Source organism: Phocoena phocoena, chromosome 16 (assembly GCF_963924675.1).
Source record: "Phocoena phocoena chromosome 16, mPhoPho1.1, whole genome shotgun sequence".
NCBI classification, from domain to species: domain Eukaryota; kingdom Metazoa; phylum Chordata; class Mammalia; order Artiodactyla; family Phocoenidae; genus Phocoena; species Phocoena phocoena.
Window position 1 is genome coordinate 81167138 of NC_089234.1, and position 16478 is coordinate 81183615.

The window sequence follows — 16478 nt, forward strand, 5'->3', positions numbered from 1 at the left end:
CCAAATTTTGGAGTCAGTGTCTTGGCGGAGCGGCTTCTTGTCCCTTCGAGGAAAAATTCAACAGGAGCATAACCATTCTGTAAAGAGAAAACACAAACCAACAAAACAAACACAAAACCCATTGCCTACTCTCAAAGTGATAAATGCTTCTTTTGATTCCTTTTCCTGAGTTCCCTCCCCAGCCCTCCGAGCAAACACTGCTCACAGTGAAACTTAGACAAGAGAGTCACAGAGAGGAAACAGATTGCGGAGGTTATGCACATTCCTCGAGGGGGAGAAACCAGCTAAGCAGTCCATTCAGAAGTTACGAATTTAGGGCTTCCCTGGTGGCGCAGTGGATAAGAATCCGCCTGCCAATGCAGGGGACACAGGTTCGAGCCCTGGTCCGGGAAGATCCCACATGCCGCGCAGCAACTAAGCCCGTGTGCTGTAACTACTGAGCCTGCGCTCTACAGCCCGTGAGGCACAACTACTGAAGCCCGCACGCCTACAGCCCGTGCTCTGCGATGAGAGAAGCCACTGCAACGAGAAGCCCGCGCACCGCAACGAAGAGCAGCCCCCGCTCGCCGCAACTAAAAAGAAGGCCCAGGCGCAGCAACGAAAACCCAACGCAGCCAAAAATAACTAACTAAATAAATTTATATTAAAAAAGTCTCTATTGCAACGAAAGAAAAAACAAAAAAAGAAGAAAAAGTCACGAATTTAAGTAAGATCTTAGAGCAAACTTCAGTGAAAAGAAAACACAGCTTGCAAGTAGTCGGTAATTATTTGCATTACCCGTAACATAGTTTTCACATATTCAGAGAACACCGCCCAGTAGAGCTGATCGCCACCGAAGGTCCGCCGCATGAAGAACGCCCCCGACATTCGCAGCAGCTCACCAACCATCTTCATTCCTAGGAAGTCTACGAAAGAAACAACGGTTAATGTTGATTTGCAGACCTTGAAGCTTTCTATGAATATCTCAACTCAGATTCTATTAAGATAGATTTCATGTAAGTAAGACACCCCTAATCTTAAGAAGAAGCATCTAATGGAATTAAGGAAAGAAGGGACTCTGTCGGCAGGTGCTGGCTGGGAGGTTACCTTGTGCACCCCACTCCCCATGCACCTCTGCATTTACAACCAGAGCAGCTAGAGGTGGGGCAGCAGCAGGCAATGGGACAGCCTCAACTATGCCATCATGCCAACTTCCCTAGTCAGCAGTGCCGCTGACCTCAGTGACAGATCAACATATATCCTCCCTGCTCTGCACAGTCAGGCCAAACTAGCTCTCACCTTTCCTTTTTAACCATCAGGTGAAAATACCACTCTTCTTTTAGTGGCACAGATTAGAAAAGAAAAGCAAGTCCAGAATGAGAGAAAGAGTTCTACTATCTGTTTTAAAACAGTTCTTTCCATTTTTCCCTAATTTTCAAATAACTTCCTCACGCGTCTATATAGATGGAAATGCTTTCAAAGTGCTTAAGGTCCCGGCAGTTTCTACTTTACTGTTTACTGTGTCCATTAGCAAAGGTGCAGGCTTGAACCCCAGCTTTCCTGTCTAGCTTATAAAGGAGGTGATAAACAACTTATTTGCCTTAGCAATCCTACTTTTTTGGAATCAATCCTACAGAAATAAAAGCACTAATATGAAAATATATTGAAAGCTTGTTTGTAACAGCAAAACTACCACATTATGATATACACTCCTGAATATCATATAGCAGTAAAAATGTTAGACATGAAGTTGGAACCTTACCAAAAAAAAATCACACCACATACAAAGATTAACTCAAAATGGATCAAGGACCTAAATATAAGACCCAAGACAATAAAACTCTTAGAAGAAAATATAGGGGAAAAACTTCATGACACTGGATTTGGCAATAATTTCTTGGATATGACACCGAAAGCACAGAAGATAAAAGAAACAACAGATAAACTGGACTACAGCTGTCCCTGGGGTTGGGGGGAAGTCTGTGGGGCATTAGTTCCAGGACTCTCCATGGACCAAAACACCTGGATGTTCGAGTCCTTTATATAAAAGGGCAGTGTATTTGTATATCACCTAGCACATCCTCATACACGTTAAATCATCTCCAGATTACTTATAATTCCTAATACAATTGCTATGTAAACAGTTGTAAATACAATGTAACTGCTATGTAAATAGTTTCCTGTGAATGGCAAATTCAAGTATTGCTTTTTGGAACTTTCTGGAGTTTTTTTTCCTGAATATTTTTGATCAATGGTTGCTTGAATCCATGCGGAACCCGTGGATACAGAGGGCCTACTGTATACCAAAATTAAAAACTTCTGCTCATCAAATGATACAATCAACAGAGTGAAGTGGGAGACAATATTTACAAATCACATATCTGATAAGGGGTTAATATCCAGAACATATAAAGAACTCCTTCAATTCAACAACAAAGAAAACAAACAACCAAAAGGACTTGAATACTCCTCTGAAGGAGATATAGAATTGGCCAACAAGCACATGAAAAGATGCTCAACATCACTAATCACCAGGGAAATGCAAATCAAGCGTACGATGAGCTGCCACTTCACACCCATTAGGGTGGCTATTATTAAAAACAGAAAAACAAAAAACCTAAAAAAAAACAGAAAATAACAAGTGTTGGAGAGGATGTGGAGAAACTGAACCCTTGTGCCCTGCTGGTGGGAGTGTGACATGGTGCAGTGACTGCGTGTGGAAAACAGTATGGCAGTTCCTCAAAAAATTAAAAATAAAATTACCATCTAACCCAGCAATTCTACTTCTGGGTGTATACCTGGAAGAACTGAAAGCAGAGACTCAAACAGGTATTTGTTCACCTATGCTCACTGCAGCACTAATCACAAGAGCCAGAAAGTGGAAGCAACCCAGGTGTCCAGGGATGGATCAATGCATCAACAAAATATGGTATATACACACAGTGGAATATTAGTCAGCCTTAAAAAAGGGAAAATTCCAACAGACACTACAATATGGATGAACCCTGAGGACGTTACGCTGAGTGAAATAAGCCAGCAACAGAAGGACAAATCCTGTTTGACTCCATTTACAGAGGTATCTGGAGCCGTCAGACTCACAGAAATAGAAAGGAGAGTGCTGGGTGCCAGGGGCTGGAGGGAGAACAGAATGAGGAGTTAAGTGTTTAATGGGGACAGAATTTCAGTTTTGCAAGGTGAAAAGACTTCTGTGGATGGATGACAGTACAACAATGTGAACTTAATTCTACTGAATGTGCACTAAAAACTGCTGAAGATGGTAAATTTTATGTTTTGTGCATTTTACCACAATTGAAAAACACATTATAAGAATTTAGATCTATTTATTGACCTACAGAGATAGCCACTGATATATTACCAAATAAAAATAACAACAGCAGGTAATACATCCAGGTCGTATAATCTCATTTTTCAACCTGAACCAAAAACCCTATGTGCATATATGCTTGCTGATGTCTGGGTAGGCACAGTAAAGCACCGTGCAGAGGACAGAATCCAACCTATTAAACACTGGGACTTGCAGAAAGAAGGGAGAGGGACTTCCCTGGTGGCACAGTGGTTGGGAATCCACCTGCCAATGCAGGGGACATGGGTTGGAGCCCTTGTCTGGGAAGATCCCACGTGCCGCGGAGCAGCTAAGCCCGTGCGCCACAACTACTGAGCCTGCCTGCCACAACTACTGAAGCTCGCGTGCCTACAGCCTGTGCCCTGCAACAAGAGAAGCCACCGCCATGAGAAGCCTGCGCACCGCAACAAAGAGCAGCCCCCACTCACCCCAACTAGAGAAAGCCCGCGCACAGCAACCAAGACCCAACACAGCCAAAAATAAATAAATAAATAAATAAATAAATAAAAGAAAGAAAGAAAGAAGGGAGAAGCTATTCTCATCATTTTCTTCAAATAACCTCGGCACTGTTAAAATCATTCCCGTGAATGCCTTAATTTTTATAATCAAAAAAAGGGAGAAAACCAATGCATACCCATTCCTGCTGCTATGACCGGCACAGGTAAGTCGTAGTTGTATAAGAGAAAAGACAGCATCAGAAAGTCAATGTAACTTCGATGACTGGGCAACAGAACAACAGGATGCTCCTGGATGGCTCGCTGTAGCTTTAAAACAAATGTTACACTTTGAATAATTTCAGCTTTCGTATTATTAAAATCGTGTCTTAAATCAGAAAACGGAAGAATGTGCGTATGCATGGAGGGAATGCGAGTAATGCTTTTCTGTCTCCCGACCACGTGCACAGAACTTATTTCAGAGTTCTAGTTAAACAATCTCCCATAACGCAAGGACAGCAAAAATAAATTTTACGGATCATAATAATAATGGTGATGATCACTAACACGCATTAGCTGAGAAGCAATATTAAGCATTTTACATGCATTGTTTAATACCACGTATTTGTACATAAGGCCTAAGCCTTAACTTCCTCATTTGTGACATAGTCATGCCTCTAATACACGGTGGAGCTAGGACTGGATCTGTCGGTCTGAATTAAAAAGTCAACTGTCAGCCACTGCGCTAGACTGACTGGTAGTTTGTAGGAAGAGAAAACAAAACTTCTCTCAGGGAGATTAAAAAAAAATTACAAATTGTTAGGACCAAGGAAAGGAATGGTATTTCTCTATTTATGCACTAGGTTCACTGTCAGGGAGAGTGGGCGCCTTGTAGCAGGGAGGGATGCATCCGAGCTTCCCGATCCATTCCTCGGGCTGTCAGTTTCAAAAATACCCACTGTGTCAACGTGTGTCTGTTTTCCTGAAATCTAAATACATAACCTACCGACAAACAAGACATAGCCAGCAACATCCCCCGTTCCCAACACTGTATCAAACGTTCTCCGACAGAGATGCAGACGTAAGTCAGCAATCTAGAAATCAGTCACAGCAGGAAGAAATACTTGGACGCAAAGTAAATGACTGAATAAAAACAAAGCATTAAAAGGTATGAGGAGGAAGGCCGGTGAAGGTAAGAGCTTCCTAGTAAGAGAAAAAAGATATTAAAAACAAATGAATAAAAATAATCTTCATAGGGAAAGCTCTTACTTTCAGAAAAAAGTAAACAATTAAATGACAGGAGTGACAGAATTAGAAAAATCATTTGGCAATCATAAGAGTAATAACTGATTCAAGCAAAAAACATCAGTGGCTGTAAAAACACGTGGAGGAAAGTATGATGAAAAACAGGGTACTGAAGCATCCTTCAAGTCTCTTGTCCCAAGATACTTATTAATTACAGGGGCACAAAGAGTAACTCTACAGGGGCGAAGAGCCTGGCGAAGAGCACGGCAGCCAAGTGACGAACGTGACCATCACCAGGAACAGGCAAACGGAGGCCACGTGCTTCTGGGCTGATACACTGACAAGGACACAACCTGAGCCTAATCGAGAAAACATCTCAAACCCAAATCAAGGGACACTAGAATATAACTGGCCTGATTTCTTCAAAAGTAATATCATGAAACACAAACAAGGCCTAAGTAATTGTTCTAGATTAAAAGAGTCTAAAGAGATATGGGAGCTGACTGAAACACATGATGCAGGACTTTCTTTTGCCGATACAGGACACAGCTGGGACAGCTGGTGAAACATGAATAACATCTGTATTACCAGCACTGTGTCAATGTTAATTTGCTTATTTTGATAATTACACCATAAGAGAATGTCCTTGTTTATAGGGAAAACACACCAGAAAGGTGTGTGAGGAAAGGAAAGAGAACATGCTGTAGGGGAGTCTTGGTGAAGAATATATAGAACTTCTTTGTACGACTTCTGTAACTCTATGAACATCTGACATTAGCTTAGTCTGTAAAGTCTGTAACTAAGTGACTAAGTTAGTTTGTCTGAAGCCTGCAGATCTGAAGGTAAAAGGAAAAAACACCCTGCAGAGAGGCGGAGTCTTTTCTGCTCAGGCTGGATGCCACCTGCTAACCAGGGCCCGCTCCTCTAGTGCAAAGCGGGATGCCTTTGAGTTGAATAAATTGTGAGGGATTGAAGAAGAGATTGCTTTTCTACAAGCAATACTCACTTTCTGAATACCTTCTTCATTTACACACACTTTCGAGAAAATTTGTTTAAATATTTTACTCAGGGCAAAGGCACAGAACCGAATGGCTCCCAGACGCAGTTTGTGGTTCATTTCATCCAGGATGCCACAGGCTTCCTCTCGCAGGACCTCGGCAGATTGAAGGGACTCCCTGGAAAGCTACAAGAAAAGGGAAAGCAGGGATAAATTTCTGGAAAAAAAAAAAGTCAAAATTCTTTTTGCTCAAATCAGTAGGACCAGTTCCAAATGGACCGATGTTATTATATAACTCAAAATGGTATGTTCTCTTCTTAATTTAAATTGATATAGTTTAAGCTTACATCCAAATTCTCTAAAATAAGTTGTTGCTCAAGATCTAGTGTCTGAGAGCATACACTTATTAGTTACTTTCAGTACATTGTTGCAGCTGTTTTTTTTTTTAATTTATTTATTTGACTGATTGATTTTTGGCTGCGTTGGGTCTTCGTTGCTGCGCACGGGCTTTCTCTAGTTGTGGCGAGCGGGGGCTGCTCGTTCTTGCGGTGCACGGGCTTCTCATTGCGGTGGCTTCTCTTGTTGCGGAGCATGGGCTCTAGGCACGCAGGCTCAGTAGTTGTGGCTCGCGGGGTCCACAGTGCAGGCTCAGTAGTTGTGGCGCACAGGCTTAGTTGCTCTGCAGCATGTGAGATCTTCTCTGAGCAGGGATCAAACCTGTGTCCCCTGCATTGGCAGGCAGATTCTTCACCACTGCACCACCAGGGAAGTCGCACAGCCTATACATCTGAGGAATCAGGATCAGAAGGGAAAGAGAGAACTGGAGCATTAAAAAGAAAGAATACATTGCCAGGAGAGGACCCTCCTCGAGACAGAAAATGCTCATGCCAGTTGGAGCCAGTTGAGAAGGCTGCGGAGTGGGAAAGCCAAGACCCCTGGGGACAGGAAGGACTTGGACAGGTGAAGAACACAGGCGAAAAGGCCGGTTTGTTCAGAAGGCACTGGAGGAAAGCAGAGAAGAAGACAATGGCCTGGCCTCTTATTCTGTGCACCTGGGCTTCTCATTTGCCCGACTGATGTGCTGTCCCTATAGACCCCTCTCCCTGGAAACCTGAGAGAAGCAGCGGTCTTACAACTCCTTGTCCCCAGTGATGTCCCTCTTCAGTCTCTTCTCCATGTCACAAGCCTGAGCAGTCTCTTAAACGCAGAAGTCATCACATCCTTCCTTGGCTAAAGCCCCTTCAATGGCTGCTACTGCACTCTGCGAGATAAAGGCAGCCTCAGCTGGAGAAGTGGCGGCAGGGATGGACAGAGGTAGACCAGTGCTATTTTAGGAGGGTACATCATTTGCAGCAGAGCACGTCAGTAGCTCTTAGTGCCTGGGAGCGTGTGAGAGGAAAGTAAGAAGCTGAAGACGGCATCCAGATTTTTGGTTTGAGCAACTAGCATATGTCGGGGGGGCATTCTTGGAGACAGGACAATCTGGGTGGGAGGGGGGAATACACACAGTACAGGGGTGCGGTGGATCCAAGACTTTGATGTAGACATCTTGAATGCTTTCGGAGTGCTTCTGGAATTTCCAAGTGGATACCCAATAAACTGTAAAAATATATGTATGAAACTCAAAAGAGATCTGGGCTGAAGCAATAGATACTAATTATCTATATTACTTATGGTAATATATTATTTTTATATAGTAATATTATAATACGGAGATATTAGCATAAGGAAGGTACTTAAAATTCTGGCAATAAATAAAACTCCCAGTGAGTGGGTAGGTAAGAAGGGGCTAGAACAAAATCTTGAGGAACTGCAGCATTTAAAGAGACAGAAAAGGAAGAGAAGCCCATGAAGACAACTGGGAAATAATCAAAAAGATGTGGTGGGTAAGTGGGAGAGTGTGGTGTCCTGGAAAGGAGAGCGCGTGTACCAAAAGCTATCCAGGATTTGAATGAGGTTGATTTCTGCCACGAGGAAGAAGGAGGTCATTCACCATCTTGGGAAGAGCTCCTACAGGGGCTTGGAAATCAGATTCCAGTGAGCTGAGCGGTACATGAAGGGTGAGAAAGTAGGGCAACAAGCATAGAAAACACAGCCAACTTCTTCAAAGAGCAGAGCAGAAGTGGGAAAGGAAGAGATGCTTAGTAAGTAGAGAAGGAATGTGGTCAAAGCAAGTCTAATTAAGTAGGAAGAGAAGTGAGCATGTTAAATGCTGATGGTAAAGAGCTGATAACAGGAAGAAGTTGAGACAACTGAGGGGACAGACGACAGGCAAAGTTCCCGAGGAGGAGGGGGGAGGTGGAATTCGGAGCAAAGGAGTAGGGTAGGGATTAAACTCGAACAGAAGGGGATCCCTGTTCCATTCTAGTAGGAGGGAAGAAGAAAATCACGGGTGTTAGAAGCAGGTAAATTAGGAGCCTGATCTCAGAGAGCTGAAACAGCTCTCACTTATATAATGGCTTAAATTTTCTTTGTGAAGTAGGAAGAAAAGTCAGCTGTTCAGAGTAAGTGGAGAAGGTAGGGTTGGAGGTTCAAGGAGAATGGGGCAACTGAAACTGCCATTTTGGAGAACGGGAGTTTCCTAGGGAAACAATCGATGACTGGGTAACAAAGAGGGCCCAGGTGTGCTGTGTAATCAAGCATTTATAATAACTCCCATCTACCTTGATTATATGATTTTTCTCAACAGTACGTTCAGGTCTGAAAAACACTGGCTTAAATCAGTCACCCTTAACCTGGCTGTGCATTAGAATTACATGGGGAAACAAAAAAAAAAGAAGAAGAAGAAAAGAGAAATGCCTGGGTCCTAACCTAGACCAATTACACCAGAATCTCTGGGGATAGGACCAAAGTATTTTTTTTCCATTCATTAATTCAAGAAATATTTATTGAATATGTACTATGTGCTAGGCACCAGAAATACAGCAATTTAAAAAAGAGAGAGAGAGAACTTGACTTCACTTATTAAATAAGTTCAGTCAGACAAGATTAATAGATTCCCCAAGATAGATCACAACACTACGAATAAGAGCATAGGTCATATGTCCGAATCAGAATAAAAGAGACAGCAAATAATAAAGATAACACATAATTTTCCTGGGAGCTCCCCGGTGGTCCAGTGGCTAGGGCTCCGCACTGTCAGTGTCTGGGCCCGGGTTCCGTCCCTGGTCCAGCGGCTAGGACACCACGCTGTCGGTGTCTGGGGCCCGGGTTCCATCCCTGTTCCAGTGGCGAGGACACCGCGCTGTCAGTGTCTGGGCCCGGGTTCCATCCCTGTCCAGTGGCTAGGACACCACGCTGTCACTGTCTGGGCCCGGGTTCCATCCCTGTCCAGTGGCTAGGACACCACGCTGTCACTGTCTGGGCCTGGGTTCCATCCCTGGTCAGGGAACTAATATCCCGCAAGCCGTGCGACGCAGCCCCCAACGCCAGTGCCGCTGCAAAATGAAGAATCTTCCCAAGGCCACAAACCTGACTAACCTCCAGTGAAAAGTCAAAGAAGCAGGATCTCTCTGTGAACCTCAAGGCACAGGAGCACGATATGATAGAAGAGCCCGCCGTCGGGGAGCTCCGGTCATGCCTGCCAAGGACCTCTATCTGGATGTCCTCAAATGACGTGTGCAAAACAGAGCACGGCTTCTCTCCTAAGCCCTCTTCTAAGTCCCCATCTCAGTGAATGGCTCTATCAGCCTTGATTCTTCCTTTCCTTCACTTCATTCACCCAACTGGTCATTTCTTAAATCTGACCGTTTCTCTGTTTCTATAAGCACTTACCAGTCCAGGCAGCTACGAGCCTACAAAGGGATTGCTGCAGGAGCGCCACACAGCCTTCCCGCCTCCTTCAGCACAACGGTGTTTCTAAAACATAAACTGATCACGTCACACCGCGACCTGAACCCCTTCCAGGGCTTTGCACTGTGTGTAGGATAAATCCAATTCCTTCAGACGGTTCACAAAGCCCTTCGCGACGTGGCCTGCTCTCCTCTCCAGCCCAGTTCCTGTCATCACCCTCCTCTGCTCTCTTCAGTCTTGGTTCCACTGAACACCTCTCAATACCACGAACACACATGCGCTCTTCGCCTTAAAATAAGCTGGTGGTTCCCAAATCTCACCACACTTTGGAATTGACTGGGCTTTTAAAAAACTTCGGATGCTTGGTTTCTCACTCCTGACATTATGATTTAATTGGTATGAGGGTGAGACGTAGGCACAGGGATTTTTAAAAGCTCCCAGAATAATTTTTTTTTTAAACGTTCTTTTTTTAAAAAAATCTATTTATTTTATTTTTGGCTGTGTTGGGTCTTCATTGCTGTGTGCGGGCTTTCTCTAGTTGCGGTGAGTGGGGGCTACCCTTCGCTGCGGTGCACGGGCGTCTCATTGCGGTGGCTTCTCTTGTTGTGGAGCACGGGCTCTAGGTGCGCGGGCTTCAGTAGTTGTGGCACGCGGGCTCAGTAGTTGTGGCTCGCAGGCTCACTAGCTGTAGTGCACCGGCCCAGCTGCTTCGTGGCATGTGGGATCTTCCCAGACCAGGGCTCAAACCCGTGTCCCCTGCATTGGCAGGCGGATTCTTAACCACTGTGCCACCAGGGAAGCCCCTCCCCGAATAATTTTAATGTGCCACGAGGTTTGAAAACCACAGGGAAAAAGTTATTTGCCCTGCTAGGAACACTCTTCTTCACCCACTTCACCTGGAAAACCCCCAAACATCTTTCAGGCCTCATTTATAAAATCACTTCTCTAACTCCCTACACAAAATTAGTTGCTCTTATAACTAATTAATGCCCCTGTACACTGGCCTCCCATTAGCATGTCTTGTATCATATTTCACTGTAATTGCCGGCACAACTGTCATCATTCCCTATTAGACTATACACTTATGAGGTCAAGAACGCTGCTCAACTAGCTATTAGGCAGCATGTCTAGCAAAGGGGCTAAGATGCATTATGGGTACAATAAACATTTGATGAATGTGCTGAATACAGCAAAATCTAAAAAGATACATTAAAAATAGCAAAATAAATTCATAGACTCAAGAAGAGAACTTGCTGACAATGAACAAATCTGGCTATGGCTGAAGAGGGAATCACTTACCTGTTTAATGACATAATGAATCTCTTCAGAATTGAGAACACTACATTTAATCTCACTTGGCTTGCAAGGAGTAATTCCCTTGTAGACAAGAGGTGTGTAGCATTTCATGGCAAATTTCAGGTCACTGACATGCCTCCTCTCCTCCAAAACATCTTCAAACTGATCCCACTTTTTGAGTTCCTTCTGTGGATGAGGCAAATGAAAGAAAGTAATGCACATGCTGTAAAACTACCTTGGTAAGGTTTCATCTTAGCCAAAATTTTTATTTTATGACATAGAACAAGAGCAGAGTGTTCTGATGTTAGGTTTTCACATAGTAAGAAAAAGAAATGTAGCTATTGGATTTGCCCGGTGGTTGAGAATCTGCCTGCCAATGCAGGGGACACCGGTTCGATCCCTGGTCCGGGAAGATCCCACATGCCGCGGAGCAACTAAGCCCGCGCGCCACAACTACTGAGGCTGCGCTCTAGAGCCCGTGCTCCGCAACAAGAGAAGCCCGCGCACCGCAACGAAGAGGAGCCTGCCACTCGCCACAACTAGAGAAAGCCCGTGCGCAGCAACGAAGACCCAACGCAGCCAAAAATAAAAATTAAAAAAAAAAAAGAATAAAATTACCAAAAGAAAAAGAAATGTAGCTATTATTAGGATCAATGAATTGATGTTGAATTATAATATTTTATTATCATATTTCTGATTGCTATCTTTATAAAGCCACTGCCCCTTTATGAAAGTTAACAAACATAGCAAAGGTGGGACATTAGGCTCTAGAGTAATCTGATCAACTTTACAGGTTTCGTCAATCACACCAATAAACTTGTTCTGTCTGCCTCTCTCACTTAGTTTTAAAAAATAAAGAGTACATCAGAATCAAGATTATGTCAAATCAAATAAAACTACATGGGTGCAAACCCAAGACCAAAGTGCTCCCATATAAGCTACTATGGTGCAGTCTGTATTTTGCTGTGTTACTTTCTTTTCTCCTTTCAACCGACTGAAATTCAGCTTCTATCCAACCAGCCCCTGAAACTGCTCGTTATTAGGCTACCAACAACTTCTGAATTCTTAATTCTTAAAAGTTTGTTTTTCTGATGATAAAAGTAATAGTAGTAATAATAAGTACAGCTAACATGCGTCGTTGCTTCCTAAGCGTCAGGCACTGTCCTAAGAACTTTACCTATACGCAGGGGCAATCCTCACAACAAACCTGTGAGGGAGTTATCATCACTACCGCGTTTCACAGTGGGGAGACCAGGGCACAGAGGAGTGAAATAACTCAGCCAAGGTCCCACAGCTCTCAGGGGACAGAGACAAGATTCAAGCTGGAGCCTTATCGCTTCACAGACTCTGTTCCTAACCACTACCCTATACTACTCAGCATGCTAATTATGGAAGATTTGGAAACGTGGAAACATACAAGCAAAGATAAACTGCCCACAGTGTTACACCCTGGGAATAAGTACTCTTAACACTTACTAGTTCCCTTTTTTCCATTCATAGATATAAAAATACATATTTTTAAATTTAAAACATGGACCCTAGGAAATATAGTTTATCTTGCCTTATCAACTGTATTCTGAAAACTTCCCTATATTAAATATTGTTTTAAAATATTTTAGTGGCTGCACTGTCACCTCTGTATTCCCTAATTGCTTAATGTAATGTTTTAATTACCAAAGTGATACATGTTCATTATAAAAATTGAGGAGATACAGAAAAGCACAAAGAAGAAAATTAAAATCAACTGTCTCCCAATGAGCCAGAGACCATTTCAGTGAATGCTTTTTTCTGTGCCTGTGAAAAGTCCCTCCCTCACCACACGTACATTTTGATTTGTCTCCTGATTTTCTTTTTACTTAATGTTATAAACACTCCTCCATGTCATTTAAGTTTCTCCCACAATATTACTTTTAATGTTGGATGTTTGGACTCTTTTTTTCATTCATTGCTACTATAAAAAGCGTAACAGACATTAATATTTCTTTCAAATCTAATCATTAGACCCTGGCCTCTTTCAAGTCTTCGTTCCTCCTAGACCTCCGCACCGTGGGACACCATTCTCAAGCACTCCCTCCTTTCATTACCTACAACTATTCTGAAATGTTCCTACTGTGGTTTTTAATTCGTGACTCTGTCACAGCAAAAAACCCACCTCGTTTCTCTAATCCAGAGATTCTCAACCTGGGGGAAATTTTCCTCCCCCAATTACAAATATGTCTTCTTTCCTCCCGCTTCCTTTAGTATATGTTAACATCTCCATCACAGTGCTGAGTACTCTCACCTACTCAACTGGTTTCAAATATTTATGCTTCTGAATCCCTTGCCCTGTCCTCCTCTCGCATCCAGCTTATCCAAAACTGAACTCATCTCTCCTCTGCACAATCCTACAAGCTGATTACTTTCCTGAAATCTCAGTCAATAACCCCACACCATCTACATCCCTGTGCTTACATCATTCTAGACCTTTCCTCCCTCACCCCTTACGTGCAATCCGTTCCATCCTGCTAACACGGCCTTTAAGGATCCATCGTGTCTACTCCTTGTTCACATGTCCAGCCTGTGCTCTTTATCACGACAGCCTCCTCACTGGTCTCCCTGCCTATGTTTTGTCCCTTTGAATCAGTCTTCCATGCCACCATGTGCCCTTTTAAAAACACAATTCTGGCTTAAAATATTTACATGACACCCCTCACCTCCTTCAGAACAAGATCTAAGCCACTCTGGCGTCATATGAGAACCTCTATGATCTGGCTTTTCCTTCCCACCACACTCATGGTCCACTCAACAGTGAGTGATTTGATTTCCCCAACACAGTCCCTCGTTGATATGCCTTTGGGCCTTTGCACGTGTCCATCTATGCCTGGAATGCCCTTCTGTTCCTGTCACCCTTGCCTTGGCATCACTCTGCTGGGACAGCTCTCCTTGAGTTCCCCTGATGGAATTACTCTCCCTTCCTCATCAGGACTTCGTTACCTTCTACATACATCTATTGTGGTATGTGTCCCGTAACATGTAATCGTTTGCATGTCTGTCTCCCTACTAAAATGCAATTACCTTGAGGGCAGGACGGTTTGTGTCCTCTTTGTATTTCCATCATCTAGCTGTGTTTGCAATATAGCACAATTGAGCAATAACTGACCGATTAAATGTTAAGGTAATAAAAAAAACCCAGAAAAAACTGAGACCACCATTAGGGCACAACGAGAATACAGATAGAAGCAAAGAACATTTATAGGGAGCGTAAGTATAAAAGGGTAGCATGTAAAACGTGTGAAATACGTGAACGTGAACATTTTTATGCCTACATATATAAGTATAGAGAATATATGAGGGGAAAATATTCGAGCTTGGAATTCTGGTGTAAAACTGCAGTCGCTATAACATATCGCATCCTCCTGCTTATAAGGCTGAAGAACCTCAAATTTCACAGTTCTCATTAATGAAGTAATAGCGTAAGTTACACAGGCTCAGACTTGGTAGAATGCCACAAATTACCATTATAAATGATATAATTTTAGGGACAAAAAAGATCTCAGAGACTTCTCATTTAGCCGTCCTGGGTGTGGGAACAGAAAAGGATCAGAATCAGCTGGGGAGGTGTCTGTGGTGTGGAGCGGGTGCGGGGGGAGAGAAAGAGAGAGCAGAAGGAGAGGAAAGAGGAAAGGGGGAGAGGGGAGGGAGGGCGTCCTCAGAACAAGAACCTGCAAGGCAGAGCAGCACGTATGTATCCTTTGAAAACCTTGCCAGCTGTGATCATCTGCAATCCTTCCACGGTTCTGTTAACTGCACGATCAAGCCCACACTTCTCAACACACGAGCCAGCTATACAAAGACCTAGTTGCCTCAACAAGCTATGACATCTCATGGCTCCCGCAGCTTTGTTCAAGTCACCTCTAAGAATGGCATTCCTATCAAACACCGGAGCATCTGTTACATGCGTGCTATTGTGGTATGTGTTGGGGATATGCCTCGTCTAACCAAGACAGATACAGCCTCTTTTGTCCGTAACCCTGTGCATGGTGGTACCAGTTGTTGAGACAGGGCACTTACAAATGGCCGTTCGCCACCGTTCACCTGGAAAACCCTCGGCCATCAACCACTGCTTCTGTACACCTCCTCTGTGTACCATGTCCAGATTCTCCCTTTAACGCAGGACCAAAACGGTCATCTTCTCCGCTAAGTCTTCAGGGAATCCTCATTACATTTTCATCTAGAATACTTCAATAAACTTGTCTTTGGTGTCTCCCCTACAAGATTGTGAGCTTCCTGTCATGTATCTTATACATTTTTGTATTCCCAGTCCTTCAATCATTGTTTGTGGAATGAAAAAATAAATTACTAAATGAAGCCACTTCTTGAGCCCTGTTGATGACAGCTCTCCAATATTCACAGTCTAAAGCTCAAACTTCTTCCAATCTGGTCTAACTCAATGTCTAATCCAGTGGTTTTTAACCCAGGCTTCACGTTAAAATAACTTGGGGAACTTAAAATATTGATGCCCAGGCCCCCCTAAAGATTCTTGATTAATTTGGTCTGGGAGTGGTACCTGGGTTATCAAAAGTATTTTTGAAAGTACTCTAAGTGATTCCTACATGCAGCCAGGGTTGAGCGTTACTGCTCATTAACTGGCATTCCCTACGCCATGCTGGAGAAGTATTTACCATCATAAAATAAATACTCACCCAGGAGCACGATACAATGAGGAGGCCAAGTGAGAAGAATGGCGTGAAGGATTTTCCCCCTATCTTACTTTGCAGAGTGGGCCTCTCCTTATTGCTAGTTAAACAGGCCTCTCCTTGTACCTCCCTTTCAACTGCTCTGGTGGATCCATTCATTCAACAGTTACTGACAGCCCCAAACGTACCAGGCACTGTTCTACAGGCTAAGAACACAGCATGAACAAGGTGGACAAGGAACCCTGAGGGAGCTGAAGGAAAGACGGACAACAAATAAACAAGGTAAGTTCACTTAGGGATGCCACCAGTAGCATGCCGGTAATGTGCAACTACGGGAGAGCCCTGATTTATAGCATCTGCCAGTTTCTGGGGTATACACGCTCCCACCGTGGCAGATTTCAAGCTACCAATACGACCTCACTGAATGTGGAGCTGGGAGGAGATGCAAGGAGCCACCGTTCTCTAGGATTTCCACCTTACAGCGTGACAGATGGAAATAACTTCAAGAGCATGGGTAACAGGAAAATTTAGTAAAATAATTAGGAAGTGCTGAGTTCTGAGTATTCTTTTTTTTTTTTTTGCGGTATGCAGGCCTCTCACTGTTGTGGCCTCTCCCGTTGCGGAGCACAGGCTCCGGACGCGCAGGCTCAGCGGCCATGGCTCACGGGCCCAGCCGCTCCGCGGCACGTGGGATC

General features: G+C 43.7%; 1 protein-coding gene across 2 annotated transcripts in view; it reads right to left on the reverse strand.

The window, feature by feature from the left end:
* The window catches only part of GNPAT (glyceronephosphate O-acyltransferase), a 30564-nt gene that overhangs the window by 11425 nt on the left and 2661 nt on the right, over positions 1 to 16478 (reverse strand). The window contains exons 2-6 of one of the 2 annotated variants that reach the window (XM_065893735.1): positions 11111 to 11293; positions 6029 to 6205; positions 3978 to 4107; positions 778 to 905; positions 2 to 77 (exon numbers count right to left, since the gene is read on the reverse strand). In XM_065893735.1, the coding sequence (XP_065749807.1) occupies positions 2 to 77; positions 778 to 905; positions 3978 to 4107; positions 6029 to 6205; positions 11111 to 11293 (694 nt within the window). The remainder of the gene's footprint in view (position 1; positions 78 to 777; positions 906 to 3977; positions 4108 to 6028; positions 6206 to 11110; positions 11294 to 16478) is intronic. The other variant, XM_065893737.1, reaches the window with a different exon arrangement.